General features: G+C 46.5%; 1 protein-coding gene across 1 annotated transcript; it reads left to right on the top strand.

Moving 5' to 3' along the window:
* Nucleotides 1-2114: 2114 nt before the first annotated feature.
* On the top strand, nt 2115-3227 carry LOC120844227 (protein ALP1-like; the record flags this gene model as incomplete). Its single annotated transcript, XM_040215880.3, has 1 exon — nt 2115-3227. A coding segment is annotated over one exon (1098 nt), but the record flags the coding sequence as incomplete, so codon positions are not given.
* Nucleotides 3228-20226: the final 16999 nt, after the last annotated feature.

Raw genomic sequence — 20226 nt, 5'->3', positions numbered from 1 at the left:
CATAGACACTAGCGCCAGTTGAACCTCTAGCGTACATTATAATAACTCTATGAGTTAACGCGAAGATGACGTCGGCGCTGCTTTCGTATTTTATTTTCATAGAACAACGACGGGAACAATATTTTCCCACTTCTAGTATAATGTTCCAAATGAACATATCACACGACAGTGCTAGTTAAGGCAATAGACTTTCAAGTCTAACGAAAAAAAAAACTGAATAAAACGGTGATCGTTTGCTTGCGCTAACAGTGTTCGCGCGATGCACGCACTAATATTCTGCCAACCACTCGCTCGTGACGCTTCTCTCGCTGCCCGTCGTTATAACAAAGTTTCGTCAACGCGATGAAAGTTTAGATTATGAGTGTCCCTGCGGCGAAACTGAAAATCAGCACTTTTGGCAGAACACTTGTCGGCCATGTTTATGTCCACGGCGGCCAAGCTGAGAATCAGCACTTCTGGCCAAACACTCGCCGGCCGTGTTTATGTTTCCGGCGGCCAAGGTGGAAATCAGCACAGGTGGCCAAACACTTGCCGGCCGTGTTTATGTCTCCGGCGGCCAAGCTGAAAATCAGCACTGCTGGCCAAACACTCGCCGGCCGTGTTTATGTTTCCGGCGGCCAAGCTGAAAACCAGCACTACTGGCCAAGCACTTGCCGGCCGTGTTTATGTCTCCGGCGGCCAAGCTGAAAATCAGCACTTGTGACCAAACACTTGCCGGGCGTGTCTATGTCCCCGGCGACCAAGCTCAAAGTCACCACTGCTGGCCAAACACTTGCCGACCGTGTTTATGTCCCCGGCGGCCAAGCTGAAAATCACCACTGGTGGCCGAACGCTTGCCGGCCGTGTTTATGTCTCCGGCGTCCAAGCTGAAATTGAGCACTTCTGGCCAGGCGCTTGCCGGCAGTGTTTATGTCTCCGGCGGACAAGCTAAAAACAGCTAGTTTGTGGCCGGACCCTTGCCGGCCTTGTTTGTGTCTCCGGTGGCCAAGCACTTAAAGTGGCCAAGCTGTCCAGACACTGGCCAACCGTCGGCCGATCGAAATTCACTTTCTGGTGCTGCTTGGCTAGTTGCTTTGGATGAAGCCCCGGCAGCGGCACGAGTGCTCGTGCAATGAGTACTCCAGTCAAGGCAGTATTGCTAGCCGCTCGCGCTTGCACAGCCTTTGCAGTTAGTCCAAGCTTAGGTGAGACGGAGTATATGGAGTATTCACTGGCCGGCCATAGCTGTGTGCGCGGCTGCTGAGCGCGTGCTCACGGCGAGCTTCCGCAGTTATTCTCCAACGTGCATTCCGCACCATCAAGATTGCTGGTCTTAGCAGCCTATTAAAGGGGTCATGAAACGATTTCCTACTTCTTCCTCCTTATCTTTAATCCTCAACTCAAATGCAAATTGTAAAATCTCGTGGTCGTGACATTCTTTCGGCACCGGTGCGATGACTCCTAGCTTTCACCGCGCTTTTTATGCACACCATAGAACTCGTCATTCCCCAGTGACAATTCCGTCAGGGCACTCACTGGCCACGAACGCGAATCCAAATATTCGTCGACGGATTGATTGTTGACGTGCGCATACGTCCGAGTGACGCAGTTCTCGTGTCCAATGCGTGAGCTGGGCTCTGCTGACGTCAGTTTGGCGCCGGTGACGCGCTTTTGGAACCGCGGATGTATCACAAGGTCTGTTCGATTCGGCTAGAAAGTTCTGAACTAGTTCTGTCCGAGTTCAGAGGAGTGCAGGAGTCGTGCAGCGGCGGCGCAGAACCAGTGCAGCCACCGCGTTAGGACTGGCGCTGTAATCGACTTCCGGAGTACCGATAAAACGGATGCGCAAGACGTCGTCTGCTTTTGCCGTCTGGCTGCGTCGCCATGGAATTTTGTCTGCTAGCGCTTGGATATTTGCGTTAGTTTTATATTACTTTTTTTGACAAAAATAATTTCCATGTATGTTTCTTTACATTACAAAGTGCGTGCAGCATCTAATGAAACATGTCTGCATTTTATATCGTCTGATTTCGTGCTGCGATCGCTTTCATAGACATTTCATCGACCACGTACCTGGATACCTTCGCGAGATCAAGATGACGATGTCCCGTCAGAATTTACTGGCCGCTGCAGTAGCGCTCATCGAAGACGAGAGCGACGATGAGCTCGACGACATCATCGCCCTCGCCTCGATTGTTTCGGCACGGACTGACAGGAGCAGGGTTCCCCTGTACTACGAAAAGGTGATCGACACCTACTTCGATTTCGAATTTATGCGCTTGTTCAGGCTTTCGAGAGAGACACACGCGGAGCTGGCTAGTCGATATGAAGCTTCGGCGTTTTACCCGGATTCCGTTGGTGGACGACCGCAGATTTCGGCGGAGAAGACATTGCTGATTGTGCTTAGTTACGTAGGCACGAGAGCCACAATGTACCAGATTGCGGATCGCTTTGACATACCGGAGTCGTCCGTTCACCTCTGCATTGAAAGAGTTCTGAACTTTCTGAACAGTATCAGCGCACAAATAATCACCTGGCCTGAGCAGGAAAGACGTCGGAGGAGCCAAGCCGGCTTCCTGAGGAAGACTAAGGGGAAAGGGCCCCACAAAACGATCGGGGCAATTGATGGATGCCATGTAGAAATCCTGCGACCAACAGAGTCTCCGAACTCCTACTACAATTGGAGCAAGTTTCATTCCATTGTTCTGCAGGGTATCTGCGATGATCAAAATCAATTCATCGACGTCTACATCGGGTTCCCCGGTTCAGCGCACGACGCCCGCATTCTGAAGGAGAGCCCCATCTTCGAGGACGCGGAAGCCAAGTGTGCGGGTGGGTACCTGCTGGGGGATTCGGCTTATCCCCTGCTGCCATACGTCATGACCCCCTTCAAGTCTTCAAAAGCGGCCCTGCCGTCCTGGAAGACTATGTATAACACGAAGCACGGTCAACAGAGAGTGACAATCGAAAATACTTTCGGGCTGCTCAAGCAGCGATTTCGGAGAATGTACTTGGTCGACAGCACCAGCATCAGACAGTGCTGCCTTGTCGTTATGGGCGCCTGCGTTCTCCACAACCTCTGTAATGCAGAGAGAGACTTTTTCGATGACCTGAACAACGCCCGCCCGCCTGACCAAGTCACCAACGACGACGACCACGCGATCCAACCGGACGACGCCACAAGGAGTCTCTCCGAGCGGATCCGAGAGGCCATTGCTAAGACCGAATGTTAGGAAGCGATATCTACACCTGATCCTCCAAAAATATTCTTTTTTTTTTATTTTGTGTGTGTGTGAACATACAAAGATGGTACTTGAGCTTCGAAAAATGAAGCGTACCGACTTCATGAAAACACGATTAAACAAAGTAACGGGTTACTTCGTTCCTTCATTTCTGCGTACAGTATTATTTTGATCCAATGTCCTAGTACGTTCGTATACCAGAATACATATATGCGGGCATGCACAGGTAGTCAGTGCCTCCTAAAACGTAACATTGTTCCCAAAGCTATTTTCAACCTAACAATCAACAAAACCTAAAATAAAAAAAACAAAAAAACTAGATATGGCGGTAAAAAAAATACATGCTGCAAAACTCGGAAGTAATTGTAAAAACTAAGAATGAATCGGGGGACTACAGAGGAGTGGCAAACAAAATCAGCAAGACAATTTGAACGAATTTATTCGTACGGCACAATTTGTGCACCAGTCAAAATAATAACAAAAGAATAAATAAAACGGCCTGTGAAACAGTGAAACTGTAATCAAGTTCATTGAGGTGCATGAAGCACGTCTACTGTGCCGGCGCGCTCTTTTCGATTGCAGTCACGAGGCGCTCGAGAAGAGCCATCCGGTCCTTATGTCGTTTCTTGCGACTCTCCTCCATGTCGGCGAACACCTTGAGCAGCGAGCCCAGGGCGGTTTCCCTCTTTCTCTTGCTCGGTGTACCGGCCGGAGCACGCTGGTTTGAGGGCGGAGCCACCCCTAAGGCAAGGGAGAAGGGTCCTGCCTCTGTCCCTCGGGAGGTTCCAACCTCGGCGCTGAAACATTTTTTTTTTTTTTATGTTACGTTGATTATACGTTTCTTAAGTACTTACCTGGTGTCTCCTTCCTTTTCAAGCACTCTTCCCGGCGCCAACAACACAGTTGGTGAAATATGGTGCTCTTTCTCGAGGATGTCATGAAGCTCGCTAAACCACAGAAACAGCACGTTTACAAGTGATGACCTATATAAAAAAATTAGTGAACGTACGTACTCCTCGTATTCAAAATGCACCCTAGAGTGGCCCGACTTCTTGTTTTTTTATTTGGCGTTCTTGTACGCTCTCTCCAAGGACTTCCATTTGTTTTCGGCCTGGTCAGCGGTGACAACGCCGCCGAACTCTCCGACGACGGTGTCGGCCAGCTGCTGCCAAAGGGCTCGTTTGGTCCTAAACATGATGTTTACTACGTATTAGCATGTATTATAAAATATATCCTGACAAAGACATACCTGAAACCCCCCTTTGCTCTCAGACGCTCTTTTAATTCCTTATAACAGCCGATAAAGAACTTCGTCTTCACGGCACTCCACAGCTGCCCGTCGACGTCCGTTGTGGGTGGACGCGCAGGCTGCAGGACAGTTGGGTCTGCGTCCAGCTCAGAGGCAAAGACGAGCGTAACTCGTTCTCCGTCTTAAAGAATAGAATGCGAACATTGTAAACATCGATGTATAATCGCGAGGTAAATGACTGGCTTAAGCAAGTCATTCACGAAACGTAAGCAAGGCTGCGTAAGCAAGCCGACGCAGCCCTCTTACGATTTTTAACGTATTTAATTCGAGCTTATTCCTACCTTCGGTAACGTACACCATCCCGCTTCCGTCCACTACGGGCACACCATTTTCGTCCACAAGTGGGAAGACTTCCGTTTCTACGTTGTTGTGTATAACAAACATGCTTTAATGACCGAGCACAGCGAGCAAAAAAGAGAGGAGTCGTCTGCTTTCGTCGTCTGCTTTCGTCGTCTGCTACTGCACGAACGCTGAACTGGCTTCGGAGCCGGTGCAAGCATTTCCGGAACTGGGACTGAACTCGTTCAGAACTAGGATGAATCGAACGCGCCAGTGCAGCGGTCGTGCAATTTCCGGTTGAATCTAATGCGCCAGTTCTTGCACTGCTGAACTAGCTCAGCCAGTTCAGGCGAATCGAACAGACCTATAGTCAAAAGGCGGAAAGCTTTGGAAGGCAAGAAGGTACAATATTGTCCGCTATATTTCCAAATGTTCGTACCGAAAAGCTGGCTTTTGATTTTCTAGACATGCGATTAGTAAAGTCCCAATTTAAAATCATTCATCCCAACCCAAAATTCGTTTCATGGTCCCTTTAATGTGAGCTCGTTCTGAGCATGTGCTCTAAACAGCACCCAAAAATATGGCGTCCAGTAAATACTCCCCATAGTCAGCGCTGCGTAAGTGTCTCCTTTTATGTGCGTGTGGACTTGAGTGACTGTTTTCCGGGTGCGCTGTACCCCCTGTACATCATGAGGAACCAACTCGCCCGAACTTCTCTCAGCATCTTTGCCATGCCCCTAGCTGCTTGGGGGATCTAAAGCGCAGTGGCCAACTAATGTAAATCTATCTAATAGATCTAGTTTAACATTGTTTGCCAGTCATTTTGTATGCATATTTTCGGATGGGTTATCCCAAGTAGCACACCGGGTCCGGTTAGGGATGGGGCGGTATTGGCCTGCCGAGATACTAATACCGGCCAGTACCGGAAACGCCCCAAGAGGCAACATCGGCCGGGCCCGAATGCCGGAATCCGGCCGGTACCGGGCACTTGTAGGGAAACCGGGATGCCGGGAATACGGGATGTTCCCAGTGAACTCCCTACACAGATCTCCGGCATAGAACCGGCGGTAAGGTAGGAAACCATCAGTGTGCCAGCCTATTTCCGGGTCAGAGCCAGTCCAATTATAGATTAGTCCCAGCGTAACAGGTCAGTGCCAGCGTAATTGCGGGTCAGTGCCAGCGCAATTGCGGATCAGCGCCAGCGTATTTGTCATTCAGTGTACCCAGCATACAACCACTAGAATGCTAGCTATGTCAGGCTTTAAGGCCATGGTATGACATCCTACTGCATTAAAATTTTGCAGAGCTAGCTTCTCAGTAGATCAAATTCACTTAATTGTGGAAATGACAAAATTTCTCAAGTCACAACTATTTTATTGGTTTTCATATCTTTTATAGGTGCCGACCGATTTTAATATGTTTTCGGACTGGAACCGAAACAAGCCAGTTTAGTATTTGTGCAATTTTAAGAAACAATACTGTGTGAACAATTAGCTTTCTCCATGTATTGAGTATACTCATGGCAATTATTGTACACTTGTTGAGACGACATGTCGCATTTATCTGTCACCCAGATGCATATTGTGGGTAGTACAAGAAGGGAACATAATTTTTTTTTTACCGTGACATTCTTTATTTTGATTTGTGCATCCATTGCAGCTAGCTCCTCAGCCAGTGTCTCTCATCGTCAAAGGCGGTTCGAACCACCATTCGAGTGTCCGTCTTTTTAACTCTATTGCCCCTGCCCGCCTCCCTGCCCGTCAGCCGCTCCTCCATCGCGTCTACGCTGCACCCTTGAGCGCGACTTTGAATGGCACCTGGGAAGAGAATTGTCAGATCACACAGATTAGTTGAGAGATAGGGGAAGCCAATATCTTGCATACTAGCTGAGGTACTCTTCACACACTGCAGTTTGTGAGCGTTTCCTTTGTGTAAATATAGGTCCCTCACCTAGCCTGCAATTCAATGGTGACAGAAAGAGAGCAACACAGAGGTGGAGATTCTGGATTTGGCTACCACGCTAAGGTGTAGATTCTATGGAGGCATATGGCTATTTCATGCAACATCCTATTAATCTGAAATGGGGGGCGAGACGGGGCGGGGGCGAGAGGGGGCGGGGCGCAGAGATGATTGGCTAAAAAGATAGAAAAACTTCCCCAACTGACACTCTACAGACCAAGGCCTATAAATGGTCTTCATTAGAGTTTCAACCTGGAAACTAACAAAATAACAAGACAAAAGCAACCAAATCTTTTTTCACAGTTACTTCAAAACGCTGCTTTTGGGTATGAAGGTTCTGAGAATGCTAGCACAAGAGTTATTCATAATAGAAAATGCAAGTCGAATTCAAAAAAAAAAAAAACGACAGGAACTGACGACATAAATTTTGCATACTGCAAGACTTAAAGGGAAACTGAAACTGTTCTGTATTTGAGGAGCAACACCGAAATCGTCTTCATTTGGCCTCCAGGATAACGAATATCAAGTTTATTTTTCAATCGGGTGCACGGAGGCTCCAGAAATTAATTTCTAATGTACAGCTGAAGCGCCTCCTTCCCGGGGCGTGACGTCACACTGGGAGTTTTCAGAATTTCTGCTCTCGCTCATATTAAGCTCCTGTCAAACCTATGCACTTGAACTCTTGCTATTTTTAAAAAGGTCAGGAAAAGACGTCACGACTGGCGTCATGTGGAAAAATACAACTGGCAAGCTTGCAATTGCACGCGCTGCCCACACGAGCGACACATGCTTGGCGCCCCAACGATCCTCGTACGACGTCACGACTGGTCTGAGGTTTTTCGTGTTTTCTCGCGTCTAGTTACAGCTTTGGGGAAAATGAAAGCGATATTCAGATTCACAGGACAAAAATAAGCTAGAAGTCACCTCTAACTCGTTTTTTGTTCAAGAAGAGTTTCAGCTTCCCTTTAATTTTCAACATGTTTCAAAGATTTTGCTCGTCTATTGAGCTCCAATAGAGATACCATCAATTTAGTAGTTAATAATGAATATGCATTACCGATGACCTCCTTGCACATCATGGCGTCCTCGAACCTTGACTTTCCTTGGTAGCCCAGAACGGAGAACCGCTCCTGGACTTGCTTTGAGAACAGGCGTCCCACCATCTCTCGCACCACCTTTTGCAGGTTCTTGCTGTCTCCTAGAGACACCAGCTGCTCCTCCTAGAAAGACAAAATGTGTTCTCAACATGTCAATAAAGTTATTGACACGCAGATTCAATGGTAGGAACATGTCTCAAGTAAGAGAATGTGAATGCCCAGGTAAATGCTGCAAGCCACACTATACACGCGTCAAAATGTTACAATATTTACTGGAGAGAGAATAAAAAATATTTTAAGATATGGTAACTCTACCTGTCTTAGACGAAACCAGAAAGATTAAAATGTTTCCCTCCATACTCCGCTAAATCTCATTAGTCAGTCACGTACGTTGCATCGTCCAAATTGTGCAAACGTTTTGATGGATCATCTTTTCTCATCGGCATCCACTCAGTAATTTTAATAATGTATGTGGTTCTCAAAACAATGCATTCAAGACCCCGCGCATCTTGAATTTGTTCAAGCTTAGTCTGCCGACTAGTCACCTTGAAAATGTATTGCCTATTTAACGACTTTACGAAGACTGGAATTGAAAAAGGCATAAAAAGCAGGAATTGACCAAAACCGTCTACATAGTTGCACAAAATGGCAACAGCAGCACAGTGTGAGTAGTTTTCTTTACATATTTTTGTTTATTGCTCCCTCAGTGGTGGCCCTGTAGGCCAATGAACCAACTTACACAGCTCAAGTCCGCCACATGTAATAATCGCGTGTGTGACTACTGTATGCTATGCCTGAAGACACAGCTACACATGCACTCACACCCCCTGAATGAAGTGGTGGATGCAATGACAGTTACTCTGTCACTTTAGAAAATTTATTTTCTTTCATAGTGGACCTTTGGTTAGGAAAGGTTAATATCTCAATTTGAAAATGTACTACTTATGTAAAGTAAAGATGGAATTAATTAAAATTTATCCGGCAACCCATTACAAATGTGTTTGGGCATACGCATATGGTGGGCACGCTCAAAAGCGATTCTGAACCAGGCTAAAAGTTATTTTGAAGCATGTACCTTTACTTCTGTAGCAGATGCCAAAAGCACAAATGAATTTATCGCCTTAAATATTTAGGTCTCTTCACTATAACCTCAAGTGAGAAAAGGAAAAAAACCAAAAGAACCCCAATATATACTACAGCATCTCGATCCTTCTGCCAAGCAAGCATTAAACAGAAAAAGCATGCAGGCGTTTATGTGCGTGCTCCGCACACATACTCATGGCGAGAGTTGTTGCAGGTGCGGAATTTAACTTCGAAGAATAAAACGGGCAGAGGTGTCGTGGGAAATCAGCATGATTTATGATTATTTGCAGGCCGACACACTGTAAGCACCCAGAGGCAAATGTGTCGGGCAATTTCACTTCCCCCGTTGTGAAATGTTTCACTTAAAAAATTTCAAGAAGCGGCAGTTGAAAAAGGCTTACAATGCCGTTCAATGAGGATGCACATAAAGGCCTCTTGTCTACACGACCTTCGGGTAGAAAAAACTGTTCAAAAATGTAACGACGCACAAACACTTAATTTTTGGTGGCCACCGTCCAGCATTTCTTCCTTCAGTAGCCTCTGTGAACTGCAGTTTAACAATTGCAGAAACTATACGCAGGCTACTAAAGCTGACTTGCAAAACGTGCAACTGGCGTTGAACCATCTTGACACGATTCTATCGCAGGGTTCAGTTTAAGGATGTCCTTTAGAATAAATAGCCTTCCATCGGGCATTCGCTGTGCGTGCACTCTGTTGTAATAAATAACAAAAGTTCCGTAATGAAGGTGGGCATCTTACTCATTTTTAATTTGCCACCGACGGTGCTTAAAACAGAGTTTGGGTGGGCGTCCATTTGAAACATTACAGTAAAAGGCTCGAGTCAACATTTCAACCCCATTTGCATAAATATTCAGATAACCCAAGGTAAACCACAAATTAAAAATCGCAGCCTTATAGCTGTCGATATTGTGAAAAAGAAGACACATAAATACCGGAAGTGTCCTGTTGGTGAAGTTCTTCAGCTGCGCTTCTAGAGCGCAAAACTGTTCCATGTTGCTGAGAGGCATCAGGAACAGCTCGGGTGGTTCAGGCCTGGCCAGTTCCTGGGGTGTCGCCAGTTCCTGGGGTGTCGCCTCTTCCCCTGCCTCGCCTGCTCTCCCTGGTGCTTGAAAGACACCACGTGCCTGAGCACCTGCCCAACAGACTTGCAGTTCTCTGTTCTGCTGCTGTAGGTGCCCCTTCTGGATGTGCAGGTCTATCACGACCTTAGCAGCTGAGCGTCGAAGGCTGCAAGATAAGCAAGGCATAAGAAAGGATTACCCATTTTGCTGATCAACATTATGCACTGATGATGGGAAGAAACTTTTCCAGAAACTTGGGTTTATGGAAGTTTCAGAAGAATGCCCGAACCTTCAGGTGTTTTGGATGGGTTTGGGTAGCATTGGAATGGTTGCCAGACACAGTGAGAGTGGTTCAAATTTTTGTAAAAATCTAAAAGACGTTATAATTTGTACGCAATATTCATAAATTTAATAAAAAAAACATTTGTGTTAATCAAATATCCTTTCTGAAGGGGAGAAACGGCCCCAATTTTCGGACCTTCACAGTTTTGGCTTGTATGGTCAATATTGAATGCTCCCACAAAGTTTTATTATGTTTTTTGACAATCAAAGCAAATAAAAAGCAATATTAATTTGTCGGCGACGCACGTGAGACGCGCTGCGCTTGAATGCGATAAGCACAAGTTTAAAAATCCGATATATAGGTCCGTGGCGATTAGGCCTAGACGGTGCCTGTCCCCTTGTTGAAAGTGCCATTTCCCGGGCTTTTGGGACGGCCTTTTTTTAATCTATAAACCGTCTAAGAATCGGAGAGAATCCCGTAAAGAACACTTGCCCTGGGATAGAAAAGGACACTCGAGCTGCAAGCGGCTGCTCTGTGGTCACATGATACCTCGGGCCTAGGCATATGACGCTTTGGAATGAATTGGCACTTCCTAGTGAAGGACGGGTCAACTCCGCCCCTCATTAAATAGCAGAAGTTCCCAATACAAGTTTGTTTTCTATCGTTTCAGTCGCAGCATACAGTGCGTAACATATGATCCACCTTTCTTCGGTTCTGGTAGCAGACGACTCGACGGCGTCTTGTTTCCCGCAGCAAATGACACTCTGGGACAGACAAACCCTCCCTCTTTACTCGCGTTAGCAGGCGACGTGCCTGTTAAAAAAATGTCAGCTCCTCCAGTACAAACTTGCCGAGATCTCAGTCTCACAAACCACCAAAATCTGGCCATTGGTACAACATTTCAAGTTACAAGCATAAGCTACACAGCACGGCGCCGAGGTGAACTTGTTGCACATAAAAACAAGCCTCTAAGCTGTCCGTCGAACCTCTCCAGAGTAGGACAGCACCACGGCCGTTCTTGGCAGCATGCAATGCTTTCCCACAGCATTACGAGAAAGTTTTGTGACCAGTAGCGTATTGAAGGCCTCGGTCATTACTGTAAATGTACATGTGTCGCTATGAAGGTTATGGAGCTAGCTAAATTGAGCAACTGCACGCAACCTAATATGGTCAAGCATGCGAACAGAGGGCAGGTCAAAAAGGTGTGCTAGCACATCACCAGGAGTTTAGATGAAAAGGAACAGTACAAAATAATACTGCATTTCTGCAAACTTGATGCTCTGAACGAAGGCCAGTCAGGGTCTGGTGCTTGGCCCGCTCGCACACGAGACAAGATGTCCGCCCCAGACATTTTGCTTGGCCACACGCCGTTGCTTCATACTCGCGTCGAACCACAACAGAGGGACGGGCGCCACCGTTATTTCGTCATTCTCTTCAATGAATTGTACTCCTCCTCACTAGAATGAAAGGCGTGGTAAGACATGATGTTCATTCAAGTTACTTCACACTGTCAAGTCTTCGCAACCTTTAGCATACATTATAACTCCATGGCTATATCCCCATGCACGCCACAATGAAACACGACGACGTCGCATTCCGGTATACGCCAAGTAATAGAACGAGCGGTAAAAGAGGAACAAACGGTGCTCATTGCATGTAAAGATCTGTTTACACCATGCTTTGTAGCTTTTTACTTGCAACGGTTTCGTAATACCGAGATTTCGCGCGAGTAGCTTATTTACATACGGTGTTTCAAGCAACAGCAATGGCGTTTCAACTATACTCCGTTCACCCTTAAGCTGAGACTAGAAGCTCCGCCTTTAACGCGAGCTTTCTGCCCTTACTAACACAAGTGCGAACGCGCAGTCAGGCGCAACCAAAGCACTGTAGAAGCCAGCGAGCTCGTGCTGAAGCGGAGATTCTAGTCTCAGCTTAAGGGCGAACGGAGTATACATTCCTTGCAGATAACGACACGCTAGGTAAAGACGGGGCCCTGTGCCATGCTGGTGGTGGACTTCACAACGCGCGGATGCGGTTACCAAGGCGTACGATGCCGCTAACTGCCTGGCCATACACCGTATTTCCATCGAAGGTACCTAGTTTCGTTTGATGTGAACTTCGAAAAACTAGTAGTGCTTACTATGATGACGTTAAGCCAGCACATGCGGAATTTTTCAGCATTGGTGCGATTGCGCCACGACAAGAAAGTTTCGATATGCCGTTAAGTTATAATGCAAAAAAAATGTGGCGTCGCAAAAAAAAAAAAAAAAAAAGAAAAAAGCTGTATTGCGCGCACCAAAATTTGACGAGCGGCTCTAGGAGTCGCCTATAGAAAAATTGTTACGACTTTGCGAAGTACAGTAAACAATGCAAGGTCGCGACGATGGGACGACGAGCTAGCGGGACGGTGAGACGACGCCCCTGACGCCCGACTCCTTCTATTTCTATCTTCTCCCCCACTCCCCCCACTTTTCTCCCCTCACCCTACCCCAGGAGTCAGTGACAAATGCGCCTAGCGCGCGCACACGATTGACTCTATCCCCCCCCCCCCCCCCCCCGCCCCTCATTTCACTTCAACGCTTACAACACACGGAGGCCGCCACCGACCGATCGCCGTCTCGCCGGGCTCGCGGCTCGACACTCGCCCGTATTCGGCCGGGAGCCCCGAAGGTGCGCTCTAGGCGTGGAAACGGCGCGATGCAACGGAAGGCAAAGGGCATCTACGCCACGAGCGGGCAAAAGCCGATGCAAAAACGTGCGCGAACGTAAACGGTAGAAAAGTGCCGTCGCTCGCCACTATGAAATAATCCGCGGCTGCATCCCTTTCCTGCTGCTCGTACTTTCTCTTACTTTACAGCTACTCCGTCTCGCGGGACACACGAAACGATTGTCGGGATACGGCGAAGGGCCGTCGAGTCAACCACCAGCAGAATGCCTACCGGCGTTGTTGAGCAAAGGCGTTGTTGAGCAAACCAAACCGACAGAACACAAACATCAGAATCAAAGCACGGGAGGGTAACTTCGAGCGATTTCTGCCCCGCCTAGATTTACATGCAGCGCTTTCACTCGCCACTACGGTCACATACAATTTTTTAAACCAGGAGCCACCGTACCTGAACCATGCTGCGAACCACGCCAACGCTAAATCAACGCATACCTTGCCTCACTCGCCATTTTTGTTTGATTACCTTCACCGGCTTCGGACTGGATGCTGGATCGGCTTTCGAGCAATGTCTATCAACAGCTTGCTGGATGCTGGATGAGGTCTGTTCTAGCCTAAACACGAAGTCGCAAATATATGGTTGTGCTACTGCGCTACTCTAAATAAACAACAAAAAAAAAGAAAAAAAAAAAAAAAAAAACGAGGACAGGAAGGAAAACACGACGTTTCGACGAAGTGCACTCTGGGAACTTGGCCACTCAGTTTCGGTTTCGATTGAGCAGCTTCATTTCATGCTATCACGTCGCGACCGAATGCGCCGCTTGCGTTTTCGATTATCTGAGTTTTCACAAATGTACAATACACACCATTGTCGAACGATACAAAACTAAGACTGGGGCAATTTTCTTGGTTCCCGAAACACCGGATATTGTGCGTGCGTGTGCAAACGTAGTAAGACGTGGCTTAGTCACCTCACGCACGAGTGCATCTTTGAGCTCAATTTGAAAAATCCCGTCTAGTACCAGTGAACTACAACTGAAATTTGGTCACCTTGAGCCTTATACGTATTTTGTTTCCAAACGTCCGCTTCTTGGTACTTCATTGGGCGAAAAGCAAACCGCATCCTCACTGGAGTATCAAAGTTGAGCCCAGCGCTGACGCATGAACGTTTAACTGCACAAAAATTACTATGATGTCTTCCTCTTATCATCATATATCGCCCACTCAAATTTTACGCTGATAGGAGATTAGGTTTGCGCAAACACTGAGGAGGCTCTAACAAGCGTCTCCTACTCCTCACGAAGCCTTTTTTGACGATTTTTTGGTGACGCCCAAGATCTGAGTCTGAACGGAGTGTCTGAAATTATCTCGGCATACTCGATCAGGAAGAAAGCTAACACATAAACATTACGGCCACTAGCAACCGTCAAATGCATTTTGAATAATTTCGTTCGTTTGGCACACCGCATAGAGGTTCACGCCCGTCCCGCGTACTTCCGGCGAACACTGCGACATTCTTCACACAATTGCTCGACTTTTGCTTTCTTAAAACGGTTTGTATGTGGGAAAGTTCCTATATGACTGCAGAATAACTTTATGTGCATACGCCATGTTTAGTATTAGTGGAATGCAAGCGGGTGGGGACTTAGCTTCGTGCGATGCTGCGGGTCAGTACAGATATGAGATAAGAAGTGTGTTCAAATTGAGCTTTTCAATGGCGCCTCCGAGTTTCACCTCACGTACTCAAGCGTATTAAAAAAAACAGTAGTGGCAAAAATTTATATTTCGTTTATGGACGCGCAAAACAAACAAACTTCCTGACCAGCTGTAAAGGTGCGAGCTCGATGTATGCAAACTTATTGGTCGTTACAGCTTGTTGACTCGTACACAAGCAAGATACCCGAGCTACGCAGCGTCGAGATTCCCAGCACTGGCTCGTTCACATATATCTCGAAACGCTAACAGAAAGGCTCGATCGTGTACAAAAATACAACAAGCATGTGTGAAGACAAGCTATACGGCTCGGGCTTGTGCTATAGCCTCGAAGTCTGCCCATTTAGGTTAGTTTAGAGACCAAAAATGGGTGCTCTCGGGACCAGAAAACGTGAGATCACGGTCGTTGATAGTACACCCTCTCTGTATAATCTCTTGTCGACGTTTCGATCGATACCGAAACCATGCCGCTCTCCTTCCTGACCAACTAGTTTCCAGAGTGCAACGCTCGCCGTGTTGCATGCAGGGGATTATGGTAGTAGTCCATAGAATCCCCCAGCAGTGGTAGCGAGAAGCAGATCTGATTTTAATAAGCGCGAACGAGGTAAATATAGTAACCCTTTTTGGTTGAAAATAGGGTGTACGTGATGTTTAGGTTATGGTCATGCAGTAAGATGTAAGAAACGAATGCGCCGCCCAAACTGTGTCTTCCTCGGACAGACTGCTCGGACCCAGAGTAGTTCTCCGCGCAGACTTTTTTGGGGGAGTACGATCTGTAGTCACTCGGAATATTTCAGTTTCGTTTTCAACGTTGCCGCAAGGGAATGAAGGCGTTTCGCTGCTTTTTTGTTTCGATTGCTGGGTGGGCTCTCTTGCTGTGCTTGCATTCGTTCTTACTGTCATGACCGACTGGCCCGAGCATACTGCGGCGATGACATCGTTGAAGTTAATTTCAGGAGGTCTAATAAACCGCAGTAGAGCAAAAACAGCGACAGCGACTAAGATGCCAGCTTAGCTCCACCTCGAGTGACGACGAGGCAGCCGTTCTCGGCGAAGTCTTTGGCGACTCCTTCGCCTTGCCAGCGAAGAGGCCCAAGATAGGGCGTTACGTCGAAGATGTTGTGCGCGCCTATTCGGAAGAAGAGCTAGGTATGTCGTTTGCTAGAAGACAATACGCCAAATACTCCGCAGACGGAACTGGCCTTTGGAGATGATAGTCGCTTTACGGCATACATGTTTGGTATTGCTTAATAGACCCTTTGCAAAGCGTACAGCGCCACGACGGAAGGGAATTTGGGAACCCTCGGTACAGATCACGCGCACGAGCTTTCTCGTTGCGCCTCCGCGACTGCGCGCGCGTCCCAGCAGCTACCGCCAGTAGCCGTCGCAGCCATCCGCCGAGTCGTACGTCGTTGCCGGCGTACCGTATCTGTGGCAGCGTAAAGGCATCGCGACAGGTGAACTCATTTCAATACGTTATTCGTCGTAACGTACATTCACGTATTGAAGTGTCACCGAATCCACTTAGTTTGCACCGTTACTGCTGCTGGTTTCAACCAGGTTCGACAAAGCGTTGGTGCAGCAGACGAAAGAGCCGGTACAAAGGAGAGGGATGAGAAAGGGGCAGCCGTTGGCTCGTCACTCGCCCAACTCGGCTGCTCTGTTGCCGTGGTAACCTGCGCGTGCTTGCGTTTGCCACGTGGTAGCGGGTGGAGGGGTGTACCGAGGACTGCCATTAGTTGTCGCGCGGTGCGCGCGGGCTTTTGGGATTTGTGCAAAGGGTCTATTGCATCGCACGGCTCGTACAAAAGTACCTGTAAGGAAAAATAAATAGTGTCTCAACATTGTGGTCACCGTTAATCAAGTAGTAACAATCAACATCTTTGTCAAAGCACGAAGTTCTGATCAGAACTTTATGCTTTCAGCAAGGTAGCAATGGGAACCGAAACTGTTCAAAAAACGGGGGCAGCCGCTATGAAAGCGGTGGCAGCGCGTGCCACTGGGGTGGATCGCTCACTGAGGCCGACCGCTTAATGACCGCGAGCGCGGAGCGCTCGGCATCTGCCTGGGGAAAGGGCTAAGTCTCGCATCCCCGTTTGGTCACTGCAGCTGCAGCGCGAGAGTGAAGCAAGCCACCGGTTGGCCATCTTGCATGTTGAAAAATTGCGTGTAGTACATTTCATTATCTATCTGTGTAAGAATGTCATGTTTTTTCACATGAGGTACGTGCGTAAACCCAGAGCCGTTTATACTAAGCCGTTTATACACTTTAAGAAAAGCCTGCGCGTCTACTTACCTGCAAAACACTCGAAGAGCCAATCTCTGCGATCTACGAAATCAGCTCAGAGAATGATCAGGTGGAACATCCGTTTAGACCTAAAAATTAACTCTGCGCTGTAGCATTACGCAATGCAAAGCGTCATGCTTGCATTTCGTAATTGCACAGCGCATACATAGTTTCAAGGTTTATATTGATTTATTTAACTTTATAGATTGGTTCTGCCAAAGTTATTAACCTAAAATATTAGGCACAAAGTAATGAATGGGTTTATTTTTGTTTTAATTCTGATGGGGCCCAAAAGTTCCCCTCAAACACGCTGTAGATAATGTATGTCTTTTTCGTCTTTCTTTGAAGCAACGCAAAAGTAATCGAGTAAAGTAACGACGTAATTAATCGATTACTTTTTACAGGGAGCAATCTGTAACGGTAATCCATTACTTTTAGGCCAAGTAATTCTCACTGGAATAATTACTTTTTTGAGGTAACGGGCGCAAGTCCCGGGCGGAAAATTCGGCTCACAAAATAGTGTGTTCCGTCCTTTAATCGGCGTTTGTAATAGGGAAATCGGTGTCGCGTGATTGTAATCTTTAGACCTTAGGATGCTTGGGGCACTTAGAATCAGTAACGACCAACAACAGATGATCGCAAAATCCTCTTTACTGCACCTGTAAGCTCTTCCTCCTTTCACGCTCTTTAAAGACGACAACATGGTTGGAAAATAATTTCACCAAAGGCCAAGGGGGGACATATATACTTGTTCTAAATAAACGTTTGTGCGTGTTTCGTTTTCTAATTCCATATTGTCCGGAATGTTTTCGTTCCCCTCCCTCTCCCCTCTCCCCCCCCCCCCCCCCCTTTCCGCGATGCACGCTTAGCTGCATGGCTCACGCTTCTCTCACCCACCACCCTCCCTCTCCATCTTCCCCGACGCCCCCCAACACCTCCTAGAAATAAGGCCGTAGCGTTCTTCTCGTGACGTCGCAAAGGAAGGCCATAGGGGGCACGCGTCGAAGCGAAGGCAACGCGCGTGGATCGACCGTCGTAACGCGCTTTTCGTAACACACGCGTGTCTTATTAGCTAAAATGAAAGCTGCACACAGCAAGGGGTCTAACAAACACTTTATTACACGTGCAAAACATTACACCGCTAAATAATCGGTACGAAATCGCACGAGGTATGCGTACAAGACGTCTATAGAAAAATGTGATTGTTTTAAGTCGGAAACATTGGATCACGCAATTATTGCTGTAAAAACGCATATTTTATACAGAAATACTTTGACAATATGGTGACACACGCAGTGATTGGACACAACAATACAGATCAGTTAAAAATCAGGTAGACGTAGCCAACGCGGACACGGCTCGACAAGTGTCACTCACGGTCATGTAAGCGATGTTATCGCGTACAGTCACTGAAATAAAATTAATATTATTTCGATCGATCGGCATAATGGGGTCGACAAAACAGCTTGCAACGCTCGTACGATCACTCAAATCAGCGAGCTGATTAAATCCCTTATCGCTTAATAAAAAAATATTACCTTTTCCGTGTGGCAGGGGTACTAAACTTACTAGGGTGATTTCATTTGAATTCGACCAAACTTGTCGGGGGGGGGGGGGGGGTCTTTAGATTTAATCGTAAAAAATATATATGATACCCGAATCCTTGTGATGAAAGACACTGCCTATGAAAAAAAATTATAATTGTATAGTTTGAGAGAAAAAAATTCTGAGGCGCTGCAGGGTAGAACACGTCAAACTCCCAATTTGATTTTATCTCGACTTTAGCCGCCATTTACAAAATATCGAATTCTTGCAGAATTATTACATTTATTACGCAATATTTACGCAGACTTGGCTATTTTTAGAGGCAAATTTCTGTCTTCTGTTATTTTAAATTAATTTTCTAAAAAATCTCAAACATGCAACCTAGAGCAAGTGTGACGCAACTTCGGACAGCTATATAAAACGAACGGTAGGGCGCAATGACGTGAGACAGATATCTGTGCGTAGCTATCAATGTAAGCTATCGATTGACATGTATTTTCTGGTTATTGTGTTTACCGTGTTGTTTTTATTCTGCCACAAATATAGACAAAAATGAAAAATATGAAAATTTTGAAGTCAATTTTCTCAAAAAAGCCATTTTTTATTTTGTTCATACTTTTTTAATTTATTGCCCAGATTCTGCTTAATAACCGGGTATAAATATTGCTTGACCTTTTTTTGTTGTAGTTTTAGGACAACCAGTTGAATAAGTCATTTTTATCGCGTAATACCAACCTCCGGCTCCGGTATGCGGGCTTCACCGCAACATTGATAATTGGCTCAGCAATATCAGATTTCACTGACAACCACTTTACCTCGTTGCATTCCTAGTAATATACTTTTTACAAAAAAAGAAATGTCACAAAAAAAATGACAAAAGGCAAGTGGCGTAAGCAAATTTTTTTTTCTCTTTCAAACTTTTTTAATTGATTTCCCGTGTGTTGCTTACCAGCTGGGTATGCACGTTTTCTGGCGCTTTTCTTTATGTTTGTTTTTACATCAAAAGAAAGAGCCATGTTCGTTACATCAGTTGCAACTGGTCCAGTTGTTAGGTGAAGTATAGGTTCAGTAACCTCTTCGCGAGCGCCAGCAAAAGGCTGCGATTCTTATCATGAAGATTACCATGCGACTCTTAGTTGACCTCGGCGTGCGCCGTTGCAAGAGGGTTATACTAATCTTGTTAGAGTGGAACTCGCGTCGTCACAGGCTGTCGCAATGCATCACAGCGAAGTGGAACTGTGTGAAGCAGTCCTTGTCCTTCTCCCAATAAATTTATGGGCGGAAGCTTGAGACTCTTTGGTGCCCGAAGTTTCTGTAGCTCGGCTGGGTCAAGTTTGTCAAAAGGAGAAAACAAATGCAGTAAACACTAGACATTATCACGCCGGTCGATGGAGTCGTAACTGTATACATACAGCTTTTGCGGATACCTATTTGTTTCAAAAGTGGCAAGTTATCACCAGTACAAACATGGCCACAGTGTCGGCAAGAGCATCAGAACAAAAAGGAAGGTTTGGTCGGCTTATCATTTTGTGTCTTCGTTGCAGCGCTTTTCTCCGGAACTAATGTTTGTAGTCCTCTTTGAGCCCCTGGTGCTATGGTCTGTCTGTTTCTCTTATCCATTATTTATTTTTACTTGTAAGCGAATAACACGCACCATGACATTTCTGGCGTCCTTAGGTTGATTCGCTAATCAGTGTCTATATTTG

Source organism: Ixodes scapularis, unplaced genomic scaffold, assembly GCF_016920785.2.
Source record: "Ixodes scapularis isolate PalLabHiFi unplaced genomic scaffold, ASM1692078v2 PGA_scaffold7__128_contigs__length_106722199, whole genome shotgun sequence".
NCBI lineage: Eukaryota > Metazoa > Arthropoda > Arachnida > Ixodida > Ixodidae > Ixodes > Ixodes scapularis.
The sequence above is the reverse complement of the archived record's forward strand: the minus strand, read 5'-3'. Positions and strand labels throughout refer to the sequence as shown.